This window comes from Alligator sinensis, unplaced genomic scaffold (genome assembly GCF_000455745.1).
Source record: "Alligator sinensis unplaced genomic scaffold, ASM45574v1 scaffold5_1, whole genome shotgun sequence".
In the NCBI taxonomy this organism is placed as follows: Eukaryota; Metazoa; Chordata; order Crocodylia; family Alligatoridae; genus Alligator; species Alligator sinensis.
The window spans coordinates 206,884-231,615 of NW_005842213.1; the positions used below are offsets into that span (position 1 = coordinate 206,884).

The following is a 24,732-nucleotide window of genomic DNA, read 5'->3' on the forward strand; positions in this document are numbered from 1 at the left end:
AGCATACGAGCAGCATGTTTAGCACTATGAGCTCTCATGAAAAGGATTGGAGTTTGATTCCTAGTCCTAATGTAGAGTTCAGTCATCCTAAATAGCCTACTTATGAAGGGAACAGGATCTGGTACTGTTTCTAAGTGATCAGTGTTTATCTGAACAGAACAGAAGAGGTCTGTTTCTGGGTCTTCTCTATTGCAGTTTTCATGGCATACGGTGACTCAGCACCCTAATGTTTTCCTGATTCTGAAACTTCTGTAATCTTGGATGGTAAAACAAACAAACATGTGAAAAACATTTAGAAAAAAGTATCTGAAACACGACTCTTGTGTTTTCCAGCAAGCTTCTCAGTCTTCCAACCATCTTCACACTACCTCGTTGTGCATACGGATTTTGGTCTTAGACTACAGATTCAGTTGCTTCCAGTCATGCAGCTGTTTGTGATTGTGAATCAGACTGCCCACGGAAAACTGCAAGGCAAGTGCCCACTTAAAGTCAGCTTTCAAACAGATTTAGCCATAATGTTTTACAGTTGAACAACTGTTTTCTTAATTTTCTTGGTGAAATGTGCTTGTTACTGGCACAGTTAAAAAGAAAAACCACTAGTTGATGTAACCTTTTATTTTAATTAAGATATTAAGGAAATTATGTGCTTACAAGATGCCAGCAGAGACTTCACTAATGTATATTTTTCATGCCAAGTAAAATTTCTTTAAGCTTGTTATTCTTTTCCTTGGCCAGCCCTATGAACAGAAATCTTATCCTGTTTGAACAGCAACAACAGAATTGAAAGCTTTAGTGAGGAATGATTCCAAAATTCAAACATTTTACAGAAGAATTATTAACGAAAGTGGCCTATCATTCCTACATCAATGCAAAATTGTTGCCTGGAATATATTCCCCACTGCTCCGCTGAGTCGAGCTTTTAATCATCCATATAAGAAGGCTCAGATTGTTTTTCTTAGCAGATTATTGCATCAGAGACTATTAAAAAATTAAACAGGGGAATCTCCCAAGACATAGACCTCCAAGTGAAAACCCCCTACCCAGAGCTCAGGTCAAAGTGGGATGCCAAAAACTGTGATCACTACAATAGTAATTTAATGCTGAGTTGGATAAATTGCTTGCATGAACTTCTTGCTGGAAACTGCATGGTCAGATGTGCCCTTTCCTCTTTTGTTCTCTCACAAATGTGAATAGTAATTTAAAATATTTTTCTAAATAGGTCTTTGTGGGAATTTCAATGGGATGGAAGGTGATGACTTTAAAACAGTCAGTGGACTGATAGAAGCTACAGGCTCTGCTTTTGCCAACACCTGGAAGGCACAACCTACTTGTAATGACAAAGTGGATCGGTTGGAAGACCCTTGCACTCTCAGTGTTGAAAGTGGTAAGGATGCTAAGTATTCCTCAGTCTTTTATATATTACACCTGGTCGAACTACAAACAGTCTGTATAGAGAAATAATCTTTATTTAGGGGACTGACGTAAGGATTGTCTGTAATATGATGAGCTTGCCTATGACTCCTGACTGTTGCTTTCCATTTGAATAGATGGAAAGTTCACAAGGAAATTATAGAGGTCAGGCTGTTCTGAAAGACACAGAAGGGAGATTTTTTATTTACTGTAATATTTGTCTAGATCAGCAGTACACATTTCCATTATTATTGCTGCTTTTTAAACTCAATCTTATTTTGTGGTTATCTGATATGGGGGGTTTGGACAATCAAGGACTTCAGCAAGGCAATTCTCTCTAGATTTTCTGAAGTAATAGGATATTATTTTTAAAGTGTGCATGCCACAAAATTTGAATCAGGCACAGTAGTCAACTTTATGATGATTCTGTTTTACATCTTCACTCCAAACATGTTTACGGTTTTTATTTGTATTTTATTTTGGAGACATATTCATTTTATAACATAATGTGACCATATAATACAACAAGGAGTAGTGCAAAGAAGGTAATTTGATGTGACAACTGTTCTTACATAATTCCTTCTCTTCCCTTCTTTTATTATAGCATCTTATGCTGAGCAGTGGTGTTCTTTATTGAAACATTCAGAGAGTCCTTTTGCTAAATGTCATTCAGTCATCGATCCTCTGGAATATTATAAGGTAGGTATTTTTATGCTATACTGACACCTTCTGGTGCCAGTCTAATTCAGACAGGTTTTTATCATGTACACATTTTGTAGGGATTATTGAATAAATTGGGTATAAAAGTGGATACAAATCTGCAATGATCACCTGTGTGATTCCACTGCCTGCACCCCATACTCTTACAGTGGGCTTTTTTTATTGAATGTTATTTTAGAAAAGGGAGGTTATTTATTTTGCTTTGCTTTATGTTCAAATGACTGTGCGAATTTTGATTTTCCTTCATGAATTCAAAAGATGCAGAAATATGGAGCCATAATGTCCATTTGTTCCACCAAGAGTTAAACATATTTTAATGCAATATAGTTTTCTGTCTTAATACACAATCTATTTTGCTTCCTTGCTTGTGGGATTAACATCAGGCAATTGGCACACCATGTATTCATGGTCCATCACCTCCTATTGGCAACCAGGTAGAGCAATGACATTCAGAGCAATCTGGAGAGAAAAGAAAGAAACTCATAAACCGTTTTCCATTTTTAGAAACTAAGCTGAACCTTTGTAAACATCTTGACACATTCAGTTAACTATTTGCTGTTGTTTGTTTTTCATTTTCCTGGGTCTCTGAACATCTCAGTTGTGACAATTAAAAGTATTTGAGCCCCTAAAACAGCCTGTACAAGTGGCTAACTTTCAGTGTCAAAAGTTTGGCTGTTTGGATTGGATCTAGTTTTTTTTCTTGTTTGACCAAATGGAAATAAGACTATGTACCATCTGTGCTTTCTCCATCTATTCTCAGTTCATTCAATTGTGCTCTCTAATTGTGGGAGTGAGTGCAAGCCACATAAAAATAAAGCTCTAGACATCTCTCAGTTACCCTATTAAAGGTCCAGATTTTTAATCATTGTCCTGAAAGGCTTGTTTACAGTTTGTTCTTATCTATCTCAGAGATGCAAGTATGACACCTGCAGCTGTAAGAAAAATGAAGAATGCTTATGTGCCGCCCTCTCCTCGTATGCCAGGGCCTGTGCCTTCAAAGGAGTTATGCTGTGGGGCTGGAGACAAACTGTCTGCAGTAAGTGCTGAAACGCTAATTGCCTTGAAATCAACCACAGGGAATGGGACAGGGTGGCTGTTAGTACATTTACATTAATCCCTTTGAGTTAGAAGATTCGTAAGAGATGTCTAAGACATTTTAAGGAGAATACATGAAAATAATGATATTTAATATGATAATCTTTAAGTCTCCTTTGTTAATAAGGCCATTTTACAAGCTGGGGAAAATATTTCCTGACCACAAGGCCACTGGTTAGCCATTGATCAAACCACCTGCTGCACCACACAATAGACTTGGCCCACTGAGAGGCTCAGGGGGCATCTACACATGTGCTTTACTGCCAAGTCGACTCATTAGCTCTGCACTCAAGTGTCACTTTGCATGTCTACATGTGCTATTAATGCTATAAAAGCTTAGTATTTTACTGTGCAGTATGCCTACCCTGGGACCATGTCTATATGTGCTTCCTGTTGGGAGCAAATCTGCTCCCAATGGGAGCAGCCTGGTACAAGGCTGCTCCTATGCTGCTCTGGCTCCCTGAAGCAGCCAGAGGGATCTCCAAGCTCCCCTGGGTGCTAGCCCAGGGGCTGGCAGGGAGCATGAGGACCAGTCCTCATGTGCATGGGGCCAGGCAGCAGCCATCTCCTGGCCCCAGAAGACAGAGGGGTCCTGATGTGCATGGGGTTGGGAGACAGCTACTTCTACAGAGCTCTCCCAGCCCTGTGCACATGGGAACAAGTCCTGTGCCCAGGGGCTTCCCTGTGCAGGTAGGGGCTGGCTGAGGCTGTCCCACTTCTGGCACAGCTCCCAGCCAGCCCCCGGCTGGGTAGGGAAATTCCCACCCAGCCAGGGGCTTGCAGGGAGCTGCCCCAGAAGCAGGACAGCTGCTGGCTAGTCCCCAGCTAGGTGGGGAAGCAGAGAGCTTCCCAGTCCCAGTGCTGTTTAGCTCCCAGATCCTGTGGGTGAGGATTTCCCCACCCAGCCAGGGGCTGGCTGGGAGGTGCACCAGAAGCAGGACAGTTGCCAGCCAGTCCCTGGCTTCTCAGGGGTTTTCCTGCCTAGCTGGGGGCTGACTGAGGTCTGCCCCAGAAGTGGAAGAGCTCCCAGCAAGCCCCCAGCTGAGTGGGGAAGTAGAAAGTTCCCCAGTCCTGTGGGGAGCCAGGAACCGAGCAGCGCTGGGATGCGGGGGGCAGATAGAGAGCTATCCTGTCCTGGCACTGCTCAGGAGCTGAGCAGCGCCAGGACCGGGGGACTTCCCCATCCCCTGTGGCTCCTTTGTGCTGGGGCTCATCAGTAAAAAAATTGCTCCTGGTCATGGTCTACACATACACTATTGCACAGTAGTGCAGGTAGTTTAGTACCTGTATTTACAGGTAGTAGCTAACAATGCAGTAGACTAATTTACTGTGCAGTAAATAGTGCGCATGTACAGACAGTGATGCTTTACTGCACAGTAGATTAGTCTACTGCACAGTAAAGCATGTTATAGATATGCCCACTGCCTACAAGTGCATCCCTCTTAGGTCAAGAAAAACTAGTTAACTCTGCCATAGGATAGTACTGCCTGACACAAATACTATTGTACGGTGGAGTTATTTACTTTGTTGCAATGCACATGTAGATGATGACTGGGACTGGCTGGGGCACAGGGGTGCTACAGTGTAGGGGCTGCCTGCTGGCTATCCCTGCACTGTAGCACTCTCATGTCTCAGTCATCCCTTCTGCAGCACATTGGGTTCGGGTGGAGCAGCTTCAGGCTGTCAGACTGAACTCCGAGGCCCCCTGCCAGCTGGGGCTGTGCCGCCCTAGCTCAACATGCTGAGGTCCCAGGAGCATGTGTAAACGCTGAGCCTGTGAGCAGTAAACAGACCATACGAGGAGAGGCTGAAGGACACAGGACTGTTCAGTCTGGAAAAGAGAAGACTAAGGGGGGACTTGGTGGCAGCCTTTAAGTATATAAGAGGTGAACATCGGGGCTAGAAGAACATTTGTTCACCAAGGCAACCCAGGAGAGGACTAGGAATAATGGTCATAAACTGATAGAAGATCACTTCAGATTAGAGAAGGACAAACTTCTTTATGGTTCATGTGTCCAGAGTCTGGAACATAATCCCCCCAGAGGTGGTACAGTCACTTTCCCTGGAGATTTTCAAAAGACGACTGGACACACACCTCACTGGGGTCATCTGACCTCAGCAGTCTTTCCTGCCTTAGAGCAGGGGGGCTGGACCTGATGATCTTGTGAGGTCCTTCTAGCCTCTAACTTCTATGAATACCTTTTAGAATGTGAATGATATTACTTTTTAGTTTTATACTTCTAAAAAAATTACTTTTATCATTCTAAAAAAAAAGAGTAAAAAATGAAGGGCGAAACTAGTCATTAATTAGCATGGAATTTTACATGCAATTGTAGACTACTTTTTTTGTTATTGCTGCATATTTCATAGTCAGTGAGTATGTCTACATGAGATGATCATGTGCAGTAGACTAATTCTACTGCACATTAGTATGTCACAGCAAAAGTCATAATAATGCGTTAATGTACAGTAAAATTAGTTTACGGCACATTAGCATCACTTAAAAGGGTGCATCAGTGCTACTGTGCAGTAGTGCCAGGTACTATGTACGTAGGTAGTACCTGCCTGGTATTACAGGTACTAAACTTAATGTGCAGTAACCGCAGAGCATTAATGCTCACGTTAGATGTGCCCAGTGTTACTAGAAGGAAAGTTTTTAAGTTTATTAGGTCCAATATTTTCCCTAAATGGCAGATATTTTTTCCCCTTCCAGGAAAAGAAGTTGCTTCTTGCCCTGCAAGCCAGATCTTCCATTACAATCTGACTACCTGTCAATACACCTGCCGCTCCTTTACTGATGGCAATAAGCACTGCTCTCATGACTCCATTCCCATGGATGGCTGTGGCTGCCCTGATAACACCTACCTGAATGAAAAGAGTGTGTGTGTGCCTATCTCCAAATGCTCATGCTACTATAAGGGAGAATACCTAGACGCTGGCACTGTTATTTTGAGAAATGAAGATCGCTGGTATGTTGTTATTGAGTTTGGATTGCAGAGATGGAAGCCCCACTTCTCTTTATCTTTGCTTCTTAAGTACACCCATATACCAAATCTTCTTGCACACAACACACACTTTCCCAGAAAAACAGCTGCTGGAAACTAGAGAGAGCGTTATATATGGGAAATGTAATAAGAACAGTTTCTGTTAGTTATGAGCAAAAGTGAAGGTAAAATCTGCCGGTCATGCAGGGAGCAGAACAGTGAGCAGGCTCTGTTCCTTATCTGCTACTACTTACTTACTTACTACATGGAAAGACCTTTCAAAAACAAGGTGCCTATTATATTTCAGGGCATGTTGTATGCAGGAAAATTCAGTATGAACGTTACTGATAATATACATTTCCCACCAACCACCTGCCAAAACAAGATATATGAGTCTACCGATCTATCAATCCATCAGTTCATTTATTTTTTATATATAGTACATGTGTTTATTTTCTGAGGTGAGTGGTGGCCTGTAGTGGTAACTTTTGGCCTGTCATCACTGTTATAGTCTATGCCTGTGGGTCTCAAACTTTTTTTTTCACGGACCACTTAAAAATTGCTGAAGGTCTTGGCAGACCGCTTAATAAACTTTATTTTTGTTCTACAAATCAAAGCACACAACTCATATTTTAAGATCGGTAGTCTTACCTTTCTTATGCAATGGATGTGCCTGCTTTTTTTTAGCAAAGGTCTGGGAAGTCAGGTGTAATGTTTGTCAGCTTTAGCCTTAGGTCACCTTTCTGCAGACCACCTGAATGGAGCTCACGGACCAGTGGTGGTCTGCAGACCACCGTATGAGAACCTCTAGTCTACTTTACAGGTTTTTATGGGGCACATTTACCTGAGACGCTTACTGCACATTAGCCTAATAATACTGTGCAGTAGCTTGTCATGGCAAAAACTGTGCTAACAGGCTATTGCACAATGTTATTAGGCTAATGCACAGTTAGCATCAATAAATAACGGTTTGCTGGCACTACTGTGCAGTAACTCTAGATACTGCACATTTAGATAGTACTTTATAAGGAAGTACTAAACTAAATGCACAATATCTAAGGTGCATTAATGAACACATAGATGCACCCACTGTGGAATGGGGAAAGGAAGCTGTGTGAGCAATTAGCAGATTTCCTGCTAAAAATAATTTATTGAAGCATCATTTTGCAGTGTAACAATTACTATGTTATACTGATTTAATGTGACATGGGGTCCTAAAAGTAAATTGTGGGCTCCTACCTGCAATATTCTTTTTCACTAGAGTTCTTGCAAAACTCTTCCTTCCCCAAGTACTCAAAATGTAGTCCTCAGCATCACTCATTAGGAAATCTCACTAAAAATCATGTGGGAATTTAATTTACACTGTAAATTTCACTAAGTATCACTCCCCCAATAAATCACTTAGATACATTTATTACCCTGTCATCTAAGAAGATGGCATGGGAATAGGAAGGTTTTGAAAGTCCAAAAGAATAATTGTTTGGTGCATGTAGCAATCTAGTGTGTTAATTTCTTTGGCTTTGCAAAGTGCTTTCAAAATTTTACCAATGACCTTATATATACATCTATTAGACTTACAATGAAACTACCTGCTATGATTTGCATACTATGAATTTCTATTTTATCTCTCCTTTTTTAGTGTTTGCCACAATGCCAGGCTCCGTTGCACTCAAGTGAAGATCAGAAGTCAAAGTGAGTGAAATCCTTGAGAAAAATAAAAAATAATTAGTTTCTACTTTGAGTTTTCTGCTCATTTCAAACCGTCACTCCTTTTCAGTTTATTTTTGGTAGAAATGGTTTTCAATGATAATTAGTTTCTATAATAAGTATACATGATCTGCGATTTGTCTCAATCTCAGCTACCACTCTGCCCCTTTAGTCCTCCTTTACATTTCTTGTCCTGTTCACCCAATCTAACAAAGTATCATTTTTTACAGGGTGTCCTCCTGGCAAGATTCACTTTGACTGCGACATCTCGTCTTGGAGTTCGCAAACCCCACTACAACGTAACTGCCAAACTCAGAATAGTGACCATGTATGTCTTCATTTTACCTATGACATGACCCTTTTATTCTTATCATCCCTAAATGAAACAGAGTAGCATGAAGCTCTTGGGATAAAAATTTGGATTGATATGTCTTTTTATCCTTTCCTTTCCTTTGCTTTCCTTTTAAACTCCTTTTCTTTTTTCCATCATTTTCTTTCTCTTAACATTTTTCTATTCTATTTTTCTGTCTCATTTTATGCATTCATTTTCTAGTCATTGACTTTTTTCTTTCTTTTCTTCATTAGGAAAGTCATAAGATGCCTGAATATTTCTGTTATCATCCAGCATGGTGCTTTTCTGTTTAAAACAAACAAAAATAGATAATCTGAACTTTTCTTCTTTGTAAAATATCATGGAAATTCTCTGGCAACAAGCTGTTAGCAAGATGAACATTATAGAATAACTAAGAGTGAAATGTGGGGTATTCTGATTGGAGATTAGTAAATATAATACCTATTTTCAAAAAAGAAAAGAAATAGAATGCAGACAATTTCAGGTCTTTGTTCAACTGTGATATTATGCAAAGTCCTACAAGAGTAATGGAGGGAAAGTCTCCCAGGGTTCAGTACTCAGACCAGTGCTTTTCAACATATTCATCAATGATTTGGATATGGGTGTGAAAAGCGTACTGGCCAAGTTTGTGGATGGCACCAAGTTATGGGGGAGTGTGGTCACGCGGGAAGAAAGGCTGAGGATACAGGCTGACCTGGACAGGCTTGTAAGGTGGGCAGGTCAAAACCTGATGATGTTTAACACTAAGAAATGTAAAGTGCTGCATCTGGGGAGAAATAATCCGCAATATACTTACAGGCTTGGCAGTGCTACACTAGCTAGCACTGCAACTGAAAGAGACTTAGGGGTCATGATAGACCACTGAATAAACATGAGCTACCAGTGCAATGCTATAGCCAGCAGAGAGAACAATACACTGGCGTGCATCAACCGATGCATCTTGAGCAAGACTAAAGATGTCATCCTCCTGCTCTACTCAGCATTGGTGAGGTTGCAACTGGAGTACTGCATCCAGTTTTGAGTGCCACACTTCAAAAAGGGTGTGGAGAAGCTTAAAAGAGTCCAAAGGAGGGTCACACGAATGATTAGAAGTCTGGAGAGCAGGCTATATGAGGAGAAGGTGAAGGACATGTGACTGTTCAGCCTGGAGAGGAGAAGAGTTAGGGGGGACTTGGTGGCAGCCTATAAGTATATAAGCGATGTACATCAGGGGCTGGAAGAGCATCTGTTCACCAAGGCACCCCAGGAGAAGACAAGGAATAATGGACATAAAACTGCTAGAAGATCACTTCAGATTGCATATAAGGAAACACTTCTTTACAGTTTGAGTGTCCAGAATCTGGAGTAGACTCCTCCCAGAGTTGGTCTGGAGATCTTCAAAAGATGACTGGATGCACACCTCTCTGGGGTCATCTGACCCCAGCAGTCTTTTGTGCCTAAGAGCAGGGGGGCTGGACCTGATGATCTCATCCCTTCCAGCCCCAACTTTTATGAATCTGAATAATCGAGGATATGGAGGAAAACAGAAAAATAGACAAAAGATAACATGGAGTTTTTTGCAAAAAAGATCACATCAGATCAATTTCATATTCTATCATAGAATAACAGGGCAATTCAGTGGATCTATTCTATTTAGATTAAGGAGAATCTCTGGAAAGGAAATTATTAGTTGAACTGAAAAAGATGGGGATTAATACTATAAACATAAAGGGGATAAAAAGTTGGCAAAAAGGGAGATTATACTAAGTTATATTAAAAGAAGAGTGGTCAGTTTGGAGAGAGTCTAATTGCAGTGCTTTTCAAGATATGGTCTTAGGATCTACCTGTTTAACATTTTAATTAACAACCTTAGTATAGGAACTAGATGTGTGCTGATGGAATTTGAAGATGACAAAGCTGCTGGGTAGTATGGGTGTGCGAAACGGGCTATATTTGATTTGGATTTGGCCCAAATCGGGGACAGTGATTCAATTCGTTGATTCGTATCACTGTCCCAGTTTGATTCAGCAGAATCTGAAGATTCAGTGCTGATTCAGAGAATCAGCGATTTGGCCATAGACACAGTTTTAAATGTTTTTTCAACATAGCTCATGAATGCTGCAATGCTGGGGTGCATGGATCATACCACAGGAGTGTAGGCCCCCCCATGCTCAGTGGCGAACCTGGAAGTAGACTGGAAGTACTTCTGGTCCACTTCCAGGTCTGCCGCTGAGAGTGCAGCCCCACCCCCCTCAAGCATTGGGCACCCCCCCCCCCTCAGTGATTGGCTATGGGGGGACCCTGGGTGCCCCCCCAGACCCAGGAGGCACCAGTCACTGAGCCATGGGGGTAGTGGGGGGGGGGCCTTGCGCACTCCCCAGTGGACCTGGAAGCAGACTGGAAGTGCTTCTGGTCCACTTCTGGGTCTGCTGCCGAGTGCAATGGGGAGCCCCTCCCCACTTCTGTGGGACACTCCATGCACCCCAGCATCACAGCATTCACGAGCCATCTGCTACCTAGAGGTATGTAGAAAAAACATTTAAAGCTGCGTCTGTGTCCAAATCATCAAATCTTTTTGAATCTCTCCTAATCAACTCAGAGGGTTCTGGTTTGATTTGGAGAGATTAAAGGGTCTCTTGATCCGATTCAGATTCAGAGATTTGGCCACCGAATCGGGCCGAATCTCCACTGAATCTCGTCAGGGATCAAAGCTTCGCACAGCCTTACTGAGTAGTACCAACACGGGAAGGTGCTGAGTAGTACCAATGCTTCTTATAATCATATAGGAAAAATTCGATAACCTTGTGGACTGGAACAGCAGAAATGTTATGAAGACTAATCCTAAGAACTTCTTTTGTAAGATGAGGACTGACAGGCTGAAGGCAGTGGGGGAAAAGAGGGTACTAGTTGTGCCCTTATCTCCCCTGCTCTTTACCTATGGTACATTCTAGGATTTTTAGTTGTTCATAGGGTGCTTTGTGCCTCTGGTGCATGAAAGGAGTTGAAGTGGATGATCTTTCAGACTCTTTGGACAAATACTTGCCTATATTCAGAGAGCTGAATTCAGTGGCCTTGGAGAACATGACAGTTTTATGTCCCTATGTAAATGACTGGATTAGAAATTAAATGCAGTTTCTGGGATGAGTGTTTGCAGAAGAAAAGGTGAAGTAGAGAATTCATAAAAGTAATATAAATTAAAATTTGTATTTCTTTTCCTTAGTTCCAGACGGAGTGCATCTCAGGTTGTGTATGTCCTGCTGGATTGATTGATGATGGCAGAGGGCACTGTGTTCAGGAGAAGGATTGTCCATGTATTCATAATGAGAATTTTTATTCTTCTGGAACAAACATAACAGTGGATTGCAACACCTGGTAAGATGTTGTGATCTTTCAGTCTCTCCTAACATATTATTTTTCTTGTGGTGAACAAAGGATAATGTTAGGATATAAGAACTGCTCTTATGAGATACACAAGCTTTAATTCTCAGGTCTATTCTGGTTGCCCTGTGAGTGTGAAGGTTAACTGAAAGATTCCTTTTGTGAAAACTTAGCTAATACCATAAATATTGAGGTAATAGTCTCTGTTCATCTTAGACAAAAGTAGGACATTTTAAGAGGAACCACTATAACTTTACTCAGAATCACTATAACTTTGCACATCTTGAACCTGACAGCTTAATGAGCTAATGTAATCAGGACTCATCATGTTTTATACCCAATGGCTAACATCACATCTGGCCACATTTGACACTTCTCAGTGCAAATGACTAGGTACCCATTTGTAGTAGGAGCAGCCTTTGGCGTAAGTCCAAAAGAAAGCTCAAATCCTTGCTTCTGGAGTGATAAAAAGATGCTCTGCCACCCCACTCGGCTACCCCACTGCGGCATCTCTTTGTAGTAGGAATCATTTATTGAATAAAAGTGCCATTCTGGGGGTAAGACGGATAGCAGAACCAACAGCAAACTAAGTAAAGCTAATAGCTATACTATAAACTTAATCATGGACTTAATTTTTAGTGCACTAGGCCCACATCATAACTGGTGAGGAGGGAGTGATTTGTAGTGCCCTGCAACAGAGAGGTGCTTATAATACATGTTATAGACTCCATATGGGTCAGGGAATTGCATGGTTCAGTGGTGTACCACACTCATTGAGTACCTGGTGGGGGGGCACCAGTTTGCTCACCCCACTCACCCCCATCCTCCCATAGTTACATAGCTTAGTGTGGTGCTGCATTGCTCAGCTCCTATGGCTAGTTAGAGGCAGCCTCCTTGGTGGAGGGGCAGCCTCCCTGCCACTGCAAAGACTGCTGGTGTTGTTGGTGGTGGGGATCCTGGTGCCCCCTCATAGTCAATGTCTGGGACATGTGTTTCCCTTTCTCTGCCCTAGTTATGCTACTGCCATGCTTTGTCCCCACCTTTTCAAACAATATATATAAAGATGAAACTCTTTTACTCTACCCCTAGTACTTGCCAGAAAGGAAAGTGGAGCTGCACTGTTGGTGATTGCTTTGGGACTTGCAGTATATATGGAAATGGCCATTATATTACCTTTGATGGAAAACAGTATGATTTTGATGGAGACTGTGAATATGTGGCTGTTCAGGTAGGTTCAGTGGGAGCAGTAAACAAAAGTGAAAAGTTGCTACAGAGCCATTAACTACTTTTAAAGGATTGATCAATTTGGTTCTAAGCTTACCTCTCTCACATCCTCTTTCTCTGAGGTCACAATTTATAGGTTTCTACTGAGCTAAATCCCATATTTGCAGAAGATCTGGGATGCGTGATTAAGCAAATGGTGTTTTCAGCTTGCTGAGTGAAAATCTCAGCTGATGAGGGAACTGCAGATTTTATGAAAATTGGCTAACTGGGGAATGAGAACTGTTGGCTAATCAATATTGTTCCAAAACAAGTGGCTGATTCTGAATTCCAAAAATGAATTTATTTATTTTGGCACGTATGACATTTTTTCATTGAATAGTCCTACTTATTTCTAGTATTTGGCAAACAAATTTAATATAGAAAAATGGATAGATATGCATATATTGATAATGCAGATACAGAAATTAGCCATCTAGCTACATCTGTCTAAGTAGCAGTAATAGACTAATTAAGTAATTCACATTAAATGAATAAGTTTAAAATATTTTTAGGTTAAAATAAGAAAAAAATAAAGAATATGATTTCTTTTATTTATTTATATTCTGTGCTTCTACTTTTAATAGGATTATTGTGGTGAAAAAAATTCCAGTGCTTCATTTAGTATCCTTACAGAAAATGTCCCTTGTGGAACCACAGGAGTTACCTGCTCAAAGGCTATTAAAATATTTTTAGGGGTGAGTATTGACAAGGATGAATTCATACCTAGTAGGCAGCTAATCAAAACTGCCATGCATATGTGGAGGAATCCCTTGACATTACCCTTCAGAGGGGACCAAGTGGGGATGAAGGGATCTATTTTTTTTCCTTTAATTCAACATGTTTTTCTTGCACGGAAGGGGACAATGAATGGGTTTTAGAGACAGCCTGGGCCCCCCTTTTGAGGGAGGAAGTTTAGTTTGGAAAGAATAATAAGGGTGTGGGAGATTCCCCTAAGTGAGGCAGGAAAGTAGAATGTTAGGGAACATAGTTTGTGGGGAAATTGTTGTTGTAGGATGTTAAGGAATACAGTTTCAGGGAAATAGTTATTTTTATTGAATATGGGCTGGGAACCAAGGCTGGGTTGAGCAGGGCCAGATACTCAGATTGGTCTGACAGAGGGAAGCAGGAGTGGGTGAAGTGGAGTGGTTTGCTTCTGAGTTTGTTTTTCTTTTTTCTTTTCTAAGTGGAGGTTTTCTTATATTAATATTTATTTTGTTTCTATAATTCTTTTTTTTCTCTTTTATTGAAAACTTCCCTGAGCCTTTTTGGGAAGGGTAGCATATAAATCTAACAAGTAAATGAATATCTAGTTCCTTAAGGCAAGTGAAATCTGAAGCCCCCAGTGAAATGCCTTAGAATCAGTTACTGGGACTTGTTGCAGCTCCATTAAGGTCCATGGAGCTATGCTGATTTCTGAAGAGTCAGCTTAGAGGTTTTTCATTGTTTCAAAGTCCATCACCTTTCCTTCTCTAATGTCTTGTCTTGTTATAAGAGATTACAGGTTGGGTCGATATCGACCTGGAAAGATGTGGGCAGTGGAGTCCCAGGCTCAGTCCTTGGACCCGTGCTGTTCAGGGTCTTCATCAGTGGCTTGAATGAGGGTGTGGAGAGCACTCTGTCCAAATTTGCAGATGATACCAAATTATGGGATAAAGTTAACATACTATAGGATAGGGAACAAATCCAGGCAAATCTGGACACATTGGAAAAGTGGGCAGAACAGAATAGGATGCAGTTCAACAAAGACAAGTACAAAGTGCTGCACCCAGGGAGAAGGAATCACCAACACACCTACAGGCTGGGGGAGGACCTTCTCAACAGTACAGCAGCAGCGGAAAGGGAGTTGTTGAGACTAAGATGAACATGAGTTGTCAAGTGATGAAGTGATCAACAAGGCTAACCACACTTTATCATGCATTAGCAGGTACATGACGAACAGGTCCAGGGAGGTGATAGTTCCCCTCTATGTGGCATTGGTCAGGCCACAGTTGGAGTACTGTGTCCAGTTTTGGGCACTGCACTTCAAGAGGGATGTGGACAACCTCGAGATTCAAAGGAGGGCCACTCATATGGTTACGGGCTTGCAGGCAAAGCCCTATGAGGAGAGATTGAGGGACCTGGATCTCTTCAGCCTCTGCAAGAGAAGGCTGAGAGGTGATATTGTGGCTGCCTACAAATTAATTGGGAGAGGAGGGAAGGTACAGCAAGGAATAGGAGATGCTCCGTTTACCAGGGCACCCCCTGGAGTAACTAGGAACAATGGCCACAAACTGACAGAGAGCAGATTTAGGTTAGACATCAGGAAGAACTTCTTTATGGTAAGGATTCCCAGAATCTGGAATGGACTTCCAAGGAAGGTGGTGCTCTCCCCTACCTTGGGGGGTGTTTAAGAGGAGGCTGGACATGTGCCTGGTGGAGTCATCTGACCCCACTGCTCTTCCTGCTCATGGCAAGGGGTTGGACTTGATGATCTACTGAGGTCCCTTCTGACCCAAACATCTATGAATCTATAATAACCAGTGCTATTACAACCTTGCCCTTTTTATTTTTCAGAGGACTGAACTAAAGTTGCAGGACAAAGAACTTTTGGAGATTAGAAAAGATCATGGTGAGCATGTGAATTATTGGACTCGGAAAGTGGGTCTGTATCTTGTTATTGAGGTCAGCAATGGTTTGATGGTTATCTGGGATAAGAAGACGACTGTTTTCATCAAGCTGACCCCTTATTATAAGGTAAGTGACCCTGTGCCTACTTTCTAAAATATTTTATTATAATGATTAAGGCACACTATTATAACAAAAATGAGCAGTTACTTTCTGGATCCATGAAGTTTAAGGTTCAGATCCACAGAGGGCCTTAGGACGTGTGTAGATGAAATGGAGGCCCTAAATTGAAGTGGTGGGTTTTTAAAAACACCACTTCAATTTAGGGCCCTTTAAACCCCCGTATCATGCACACACTGACATACCCGGCAGCTGGGAGGGGAGGGCAGGCTGCTGGTGGGCAGAGTGGTCCCTGGGCAGGACGGGGCGGGGGCTGGTGCTTCCGTCCGCGGCAGTGGTGGCCCCCCCGAGGTGGCATCTGCCCACAGCATGCAGCTCGGGCGGTCCCAGGGGAGCACCGCAGCTGCAGAGGGAAGCACTGGGCCCCCGTGCAGCTCATTTATGCAGGCAGGCTCCATTGCGGGGCAGGGGGGAGATCAGGCTTGCTGCTTTTTTTGGGTGGAGCCTGCCTTCCTGGGCTGCTGCAGGGCTTCCTGCAGAGCTCCTGAGCTGCTCAGAGCCTGGTGCTTCGCTCCACAGCTGTAGGGGCACTCGGAGGAGTTTTAGTTTGTTGTACTCGAAGTAATTTAAGGCGCATTATGCTGCCAAGTTTCCTACAGTGGCTGGAATTAATTCACAATACGCCGCTGATGTGTGCAAACACTGGCACCATTAAAGTGGTGCAAAAGCATTTAGCCTGCTTTAAAGTGTCTTGCACACATGCCTGTCATTTTGTCTTCCCATGGCCTTAGGTGCAACAGTTTTCTAATCAGTAAGAAAATGCTATAAAGAAGGTTGTGTTTAGTATTACCCAGGACACTTAAAAAAGGACAAAAAGAAATCATTTTCAGCAAAAAAGTTGTATGATGGATATAGACAATTTTCCTAACTGTTAGAGCAGTGAAACACTACCACATGCTACTAAGGGACACTGTAGGATTTCCCACATTTGGGATTTTAGAAAGTGGGGTAGAAAAACATCTGATCCTGCTTTCATGCAGGGGGTTGGACTACATATAGAGTTCAAGACCCCAAGGAAGAAAGAAAGAGGAGAAGTAAAATAGACACTGAAACTTCAGGAAAGAAGACTTGGAGAACTGTTAGGCAGGATTCACTGGGAGGCAAGTCTGAGGGGGAAACGTAGTCCGGGAGAGCTGGCTGTACTTTAAGAAAGCCTTGTTAAGAGTGCAGAAGCAAACTATCCCAATACAAAGAAAGAATAGGGAGGCGGGCCTGCCTAAAAAGTGAACTTCATAATGAGCTGAAACTCAAAAAAAGAGTCATAGAAAAAAAGGAAACTTCTTATTACCAGAGAAGTGAATAGCAGCATTGCATGAGCATGCAGGGGGGAAAAATCAGGAATCCCAAGACACAATTTGAGATGCAATTAGCAAGAGATATCAAAGGAAATAAAAAGTATCTACAAGTATATCAGAAGTGAGATGAAGACTAAAGAAAATATAGGTCCCTTACTGAATACACAGGGCAATCCAGTAATGGATAATGCAGACAAGGGTGAAGTTTTTAATGCCTGTTTTTTTACTTAAGTCTTCACAAATAAGATTGGCTACCAGATGACAAGTACAGTTGGCAGCAAAACAGGGGATGAGTTACTAAGCATGAAGTAGTGAAAGAACAGGTTCAGGCTTACTTAGGGTAGAAACAGACATCATTAAATGAAGTAGATTACCTGTACTGGGATGTGTCCCAGTACAGCTGATCTGCTTCAGTGGGTGAAACACACATCACCCATTGTCCCATCTGCTGTTGCTATGAGACAATGGGTGACATTCTTGTGGGGCATGATGATCCTGTGCACCCTGGGAATTCCCACACAGGATCAAATCTCTCTCGCCCTGGAAGTGCCTGTCTGGCTTTCCCCACTTACCAAGACATGCCCCTTGGATCTCTGGGATGCATCTTGGTAAATGGGGAGAGTTGGGGTTTTGTTGCTTACCAAGATATACCCCTGGGATTTCTGGGTTCCATTTTGGTAAACTGGGAAAGCTAGGCAGGTACTTCCAGGACTTGAGGGATCTGCTTCTGTGCAGGAATCCCCAGGGTGCACAGTATCAAAGCCCCACAAGCCCCTGGTGCACCTGGTTGGGACGGTTGGGGAGCACAGGTAGCTTCAGGCTTCAAAAAATTATCATGCAATAAAGTAAACAGACATCTACAGCTAAAGAGGAGCACAAATTGATACCAACTTCATAATGGCCACATATGTAGCATGCAAAGGGATGTAGACATCTATTTGCTTAGCTTGTTTGCCACCATAAACATTTTTATGATGGCACGAAGGTGACAAAAGGTGATGTCTGTTTCCATCTTTAGTGAAGCTGGATGTTTTGAAGTCAGCAGAGCTAGATGGCATGCACGCTAAGATGCTGAAGGAATTGCCTGAAGTACAGTAGCAAAACTGAGGGGTGTGCAACTGGGGAAGGAGACTCAGGCATTGCCTTTGGAGGCAGGACATGCAAACATAGCCACCAGCGCAGCTGGCAGTGCCACCACCATTGGCTGTACAGCGGTCAGTGCTGGTCTGCATGTTGTCACTGTCCAGGGCGTGGAGTAGCCCTGTTATGCCCCTACTGAGATATTTTAAGAGTCATTGGCAATCATCTTTGAGAATTTGTGGAAGACATATGAAGTCCCAGATGAAGGTAAAATGGCAAATATAGTGCCCATCTTTAAAAAAGAAGAAAAAGGATCCAGGACCAGTCAGTTTGACCTTAATACTAAGACAGATTATGGAGCAGGTCATCAGGGAGTATATTTCTAACATCTGGAGGAGAAAAAGTTTATCAAGAACAGTCAGCATGGATTCATCCAGACCAAGTCATGCCTGAGCAACCTGATTGCCTTCTATGATAAGGTGACAGGCTCTGTGGATAGTGGGAAAGTAGTAGATGTGATATAACTTAACTTTAGCAAGTCTTTTGATTCTGTCTCCTATTGTTATATGTGGACCAGTTGGGAATGATACAAACAGATCAAAATGACTCCAACTTTAACACTGAACACATCAACTGTTGAAGTTGAAGCAGTTTTTGCATCTGAATCCATGAGCAGCTCTATGATTTTGAAAAGGGGTATGCAGATAGTGTGGTGCATCATCCCATATAACACAGTCCATATCTTTCTCCAAGAAAAAAAGAAACTAGAAGCTTTATTAATATGGGAGGGTGCTAGGGCTATATTGTTCAGTTTAACATTGAAGCAATAATAAATATAACTTCATTGCAATGAGTTTAAAACAGTCTGCAGGGCTGTGGAGTAGGAGCTTCATTACTAGAAACAGCTAAGAGATTGCAGAAAAAAGGCTGACTTGAATAGTGGAACATCAAGACTGTTAAATAGGAGAAAGGGTCTTTACTAGTACCAGTAGAGTGAAGAGTTTAGAAGGAATCAGGTGGATTTTAATGAATCATTAATTCAGTTGATGCTCTCAGTGCTGCCTCACTAGAAATGCTGCTGCCACTGCCAAGCAGTTGGTTTTAAACTTTGGATGGATCAGGAACCAAAAGGGAATGCAACTGCACCCCCCTCCCCCAGATCTGCCCGTTTGCATCATTCCCAGCTTGTTTTGAAGCATTCCCCTTCTGAAATGGATCCAAATGTACATGTGTCTGTACCCTATGTTTTTTATTGCATTCTGATTAGATGGGTGTCAACTAACAAAAATCCCTTGAGACCCCCAGTATCAAGTTTTAGTCAATGTCTTACAAGAAATACTTTGCAATGTTGAAATATACCTTCAAGATAATATGTCTGGTCATCAAGACCAACACTTGTTAGAAATAAACCTATACAAATAACATCTCAGCGTTCTAGGGACAAGATTTAGGTATCTGATTTACATTTATGAGAGCAGTAATCAAAAAGCTTCTTGTTTGCCACTGTACAGGACTGAAAATTGTAGCCACTGTTTGGATCATTGCAAAGTAAACATAAATAAACACATACACGCACACATCGGGGGACAGAATTGGGACCTGTTCCTGACCAGCAGAGTTCCCAGCCCCAACCCTGCAAACCGGGTGGAGGCTGGGAAGCTTGTTCCCTACTCAGCTCCATGAGCACAGAGCTGGGTAGGGGACGTGCTAGGGAGCTAGTTCCCTGCTCAGCTCCATCAGTGCAAAACTGGGTGGGGGGAACAGGCTGGGGAGCTTGTTTCCTGCTCAGCTGCACAGTGTGGAGCTGGAGGGGAACAAGCTCCCCAGCTTGCCCCCTCCAAGCTCCATGCTTGCAAAGCTGAGCAGGGGACAAGCTCCCCAGCTCAGAGCTGGGTGGGGAACAGGCTCCTCAGCCCCCAACAGCAGGGAGCTCCCAGTGCCTGCCCTGTACCATGGGGCCGGTGATGAGATACCCTTATCTCTCAGTGCCAGTTCCACAGTCGCAGGGCCAGTGCTGGGAGACCCTTATCTCCCAGCACTTCCTTCGTGGTCATGGAGCTGGTGCTGGGTGATAAGGGACTCCCAGCCCTCTGCTCCCTGATTGTGATTTCAGAGCGGGGGGCTTAGAGTTTCCTGCTGCTGGGGCAGGGGGCACAGTCCCCACCCAGGCTCCTGTGGTGGAGCCTGCCCTGGCAGCAGGCAGCTCCCGGGGGCAGGGAACAATCTCCTACCCCCTGGTGGACGGCTGACCAGAAGCAGGTTTGCTCTCTGTCAGGAGTCTACATGAGCGCTATTGTGACATTACTAATCAAAAGTAAATTTGCTACTTGCATTTGCAGGTAGAAAATTTACTTGCGATTAGCAAGGTTTAGTGTATAATAAGCATGTGTACGTATAGACACACATGCTTACTTCACAGTAAACTATACTACTACCCAGGTAAGCACCTCGTGTATATGTGCCTACTTCACTAGGAATCCGTGCTCACATACCAGGTTAAACTTGAACTATGACAATGTGTTTTGAAAACAAACTTCATCTGCTTTTCAGGGCAAAATCTGTGGTCTGTGTGGTAACTTTGATGACAAGTCCAACAATGACTTCACAGCAAGGAGCAAGCTGCTTGTAAACAAAGCTCTGGAGTTTGGGAATTCTTGGAAACATGACCCCAGGTGCCCTGATGTGACAGCAGAGATCCAGCCCTGTGATGTGAAACCTCATCGAAAGTCGTGGTCACAACTCGAATGTAGTCTTATCAAGAGTCCTACCTTCAAAACATGTCACCCCAAGGTAAGCAGTACAAGTGAACCGCTGCATGGGTAGGTGGTCCAGAGGAGGCTAGATGTGCAAAACTGTAGGAAGATATAATCAGGATAGTCCCAGGCTATGACTATACTGCCACTTGAGGTGTGATGGCATCAGAAACAGACATTTCCAAGCTTGCTTAGCTTGAGTATCGATCACAGTGAAGCTGTGGCAGCACAGGCTTGGGCATGGGCTGTACAGACCTGCCTTAGGATATGAACAGGCAAAGTTTTTACCAGAGGTGAGGCAACTCTCTGGTAACTTTCTATGTCTCCACTATTACACCACAATAAGAAACTAAAGCATGGTAACTTTCATCTTTTTTCATGGACTGCTAAACTGACATCTATAATAGGGTAAGCAAGTGCACATGAGAAGTTACCCCCGAGCAGCTGACATGCATTAAAGAAGTTGTTGGTCCCCTATTCTTGGTCATTGTAAAATTACTCAGGCAGCCAATGTAGCTTCATTTCCTGTTAGTAGCTAGCTGGCAGAAAAATGTGCTGCAATCATGGTTTTAATGAAAATGTAGATAAAAGTTAAGGCGTTATAATTTTTAAAAATGTTGATTATAGAATCTGCAATTCAAGGTTAGGTGTTCAGGTGTCTACAACTTTTTGCAATAGTTCATTTGAAGATTTGTTATATTTTCATGTATTGGACTAATGTGTCCATGTTCTTCACTGTGAGAGTAATTCCTTGCCCTCTACTCATGGGCTTCCTAAGAAATTACCCTAGAGCAAAACTATTACCAAATCACATGCAGTAAGCAGCTTCTAGCCTAGAAGATTTCTGAGATTCCAAGCTGAAAACATAATTATGATGTTAACTGGGACACTGTTTCTTCCCAGGTGGACCCAACTCCGTTCTATGAAGCTTGTGTTCATGATGCCTGCTCCTGTGACAGCGGTGGAGACTGTGAATGCTTCTGTTCTGCAGTTGCTGCCTATGCTCAAGAGTGTGCTAAAGCTATGGCATGTGTCTTCTGGAGAACTCCTGATATATGCCGTGAGTCATCTTTAAATATTACTGAGAGTAATGTTACTGACAGTGACTATACTTAGATTGCTGTCATAGAGGTTTCAGTCACTGCACGTGTCCTAGCACAGGGTTGTATATTGTAGCACTGAAAGCATTCACGGTGTCATGGCTCAAGATCTCAATATAGAATGGAAACAACGGGCACCTATGCACATGTCTGATGCCTGCTCCAACACGTGCTGATTAACACACGTCAGAGCAGACTCAATTAATTGGGTCTGCTGAAGCATACACATGCTGATGGGAAATTTAAGAAAGGTCTGTTTTTGTTCTGACTGGGTGGAGGAGAGGGGGGAATTAAAATGTTGAAACTGCAAGAGAGACAGCAACTCTGAGTTGTGATCTTGAATAGTTAGCACAAAAATTTCTTGTTTAGTCAGTAATGTATCTTACTAAAGCAAACTGTGCTTCAGTTGCCCCTATAAACTAGTGACTTTATTTTGACCTGCTGTGTATGACTCTAGATGCAAGTCAAACTGACTTGAATTTAGTAGCCTTTAAATAGTTTTCAAATATCCAGAGAAGGCCAACATTTTTGCAATATTTCAACAGATAGGCCAAATTCAAATCACTATTGAATCTGAATAGTTTTGTGATTTCAGTAATTTATTTCACCCTGAAGGCTTTCACGTGGTTTTTGTTGAAGTTGAGTTGAAAGAAAGTCTAGATCCTAGTGTCAAAGAGAATTATAGCCAACACACCATGTAAGATCCTTTGGCTGTTCTCACTGGGGATGGAAACAGGATCCTCACCTGGCAACTATGTTTCATTGATATCTGTTTTCTCTATCAGCAATATTTTGTGATTACTACAACGCTCATAATGAGTGTACATGGCACTATGAGCCTTGTGGCCGTGAAATTAAGACCTGCAAGATTATTACTAATCCCAGTACCAACTTCTCACTGCCTTTACTGGAAGGTAAGCAACTCTCCACTGTTTTGTATTTTAATGAAGGTTTTTTGGGGGAGTTTAAAGTACCAAATGATGGGCTTATCAAATTGATTGGCTGGACATTTCTAAGGCCCTAATTTTGAATAATAAATGGGGATGATTTACTCTTTAGTGACATCAATTGACTATATTGATCATACTCACTACTGAGTACCATTTTAAGAGCATGTCAGGGAGAAGCAAACACTTTTCATGGTAAAGTAAATTGAACTTTTATTACTGAATTATTTCTTTTTAAAATATTAATGTTTTTATTTGTCAGGTGGACTCTACTGTGACAGACATATCGTAAAGCATTTCTTTATTGCTAAATAGGAAATAAATATAAGGCCCGTTCCTTTTGGTTATTAGTGACTTCTTAAGAAGAAACACTGAATTATATTTGGAGGCTGGCATTTATGATTTTTCCAGTGTTTCATTCTGAATTCTTATTCAGGGTTTAGATACATGATACACAGGCAGATCAGGTCATTTCTGTGCCATAGGCAGCAGTGGCACATATGGCTGGACCATCTGCTGCATTGCTGGTAGCAGTGACTCTGCAAGTCACTCGCTGTGGTGGTGGCTATTTTTGTGCTCCCAAAAAGGTAGATCCTGAGGCTGCTGCCCCACATGCCTTTCTTCAGTCAGGGTGAAGTTACATGTTATACTTAAACCATACAAAGAGCACTTAAAATGTGAGTGTCCTCATATTAAAGCTCATTAATTTGTTCTAAGTGGCCTCTTAGTGTCTCAAAGTTACGCCACTTCAGGTGAGGGTTAACTCTGGGCAGTGCTACTTAGCACATGTTAGAGTAAGTTCAGTCTGCTCCATGGAGATAAAACAAGCAATTTGCAGTCTCCCTGTATCCCACCAGGATGCACCACTGCAAGCCTCCCACCACAGGTCCCCATGGCTCCCAGGGATAGAGACCAGGTGCCCTGGCTTTTAGCCACGCATTTGCTCGACAGCCCTCCAGTGGCAAGTCAGAGTTGGGTAGGCATGAAATGATGATAACCCTTAGCGTGTAATTGCTCACAGCATATTCTAACTTTAACACTGCTTAACATATGACATAGTTAGTATGGTCTAAATGTAACATGTAACTTCACCCTGAATTACATTACTGTCATGACATAAAGTTAAGCCATATTATACCATCTTCATGCCTGTGCAAAGGGCAAATGTAAAAATATATACCACAGTTAAGTCCCATTTCATTCATCCAAATAAATAGAAGTGAGATTTAAGTAAAGCATAGCCTTGTGCTCACTTTCTGCAGAGTGATTACACGCTATCTGCTGTTGATGATATTTTATTAATCCAAAGATAAAAAAAACACATTTTCACAGCTGAGTTGCATTATTGGGAAATCAAGAAAGAATTATCATAATGTACTATACGGTATTGTCTGTGTTATCTTTTCATATATTTATTTTGCCTCCTGAACACATGGGCTGACTTTTATTTAAAAGAGAGCCCTTTTAAAAAATGTAGCAGTGAAAAGAGGCCATATACTGGAAGTAATTACATATACACTAATTTTTGGGACCCTCAACATTGCCAGAGGAAGGCAAATAGGTTTTTGTGCAACTAAGAATCAGACCCATTATAGCTGCTGGCTATATGAAAGTATAGTAGTACTAAATACTCATTAGTAAAAATTAGGACTGTGTGAAACTTCGAGTGCTGATTTGATTTGGAGGAGATTTGGCCTGATTTGGAAGCTGAATCTCTGAATCTGAATTGAACTGGGAGACCAATAAAAAGATCTGAATCAATTCAAAGCTCTCTGAATTGATTCAGAGACCTTTGGAAAGATTTGGAGACTTGGGCAGTGCCCGTTTGTCGCCACAGGGAACTGGACCCGGACTCTGTGCTGATAAGTAGAGGGTTGGGGGGGGG

The 24,732-nt window shown here is 42.3% G+C and overlaps 1 protein-coding gene across 1 annotated transcript in view; it reads left to right on the forward strand.

Annotated features, from left to right (window-relative positions):
* The window catches only part of MUC2 (mucin 2, oligomeric mucus/gel-forming), an 88,609-nt gene that overhangs the window by 15,962 nt on the left and 47,915 nt on the right, over positions 1 to 24,732 (forward strand). Inside the window, 14 exon segments of the mRNA XM_025207897.1 lie at positions 334 to 471; positions 1,220 to 1,384; positions 2,015 to 2,109; positions 3,040 to 3,166; positions 5,939 to 6,194; positions 7,849 to 7,895; positions 8,132 to 8,244; positions 11,468 to 11,619; positions 12,715 to 12,853; positions 13,473 to 13,583; positions 15,442 to 15,621; positions 20,598 to 20,837; positions 21,704 to 21,860; positions 22,686 to 22,814. Of these exon segments, the coding sequence (XP_025063682.1) occupies positions 334 to 471; positions 1,220 to 1,384; positions 2,015 to 2,109; positions 3,040 to 3,166; positions 5,939 to 6,194; positions 7,849 to 7,895; positions 8,132 to 8,244; positions 11,468 to 11,619; positions 12,715 to 12,853; positions 13,473 to 13,583; positions 15,442 to 15,621; positions 20,598 to 20,837; positions 21,704 to 21,860; positions 22,686 to 22,814 (2,049 nt within the window).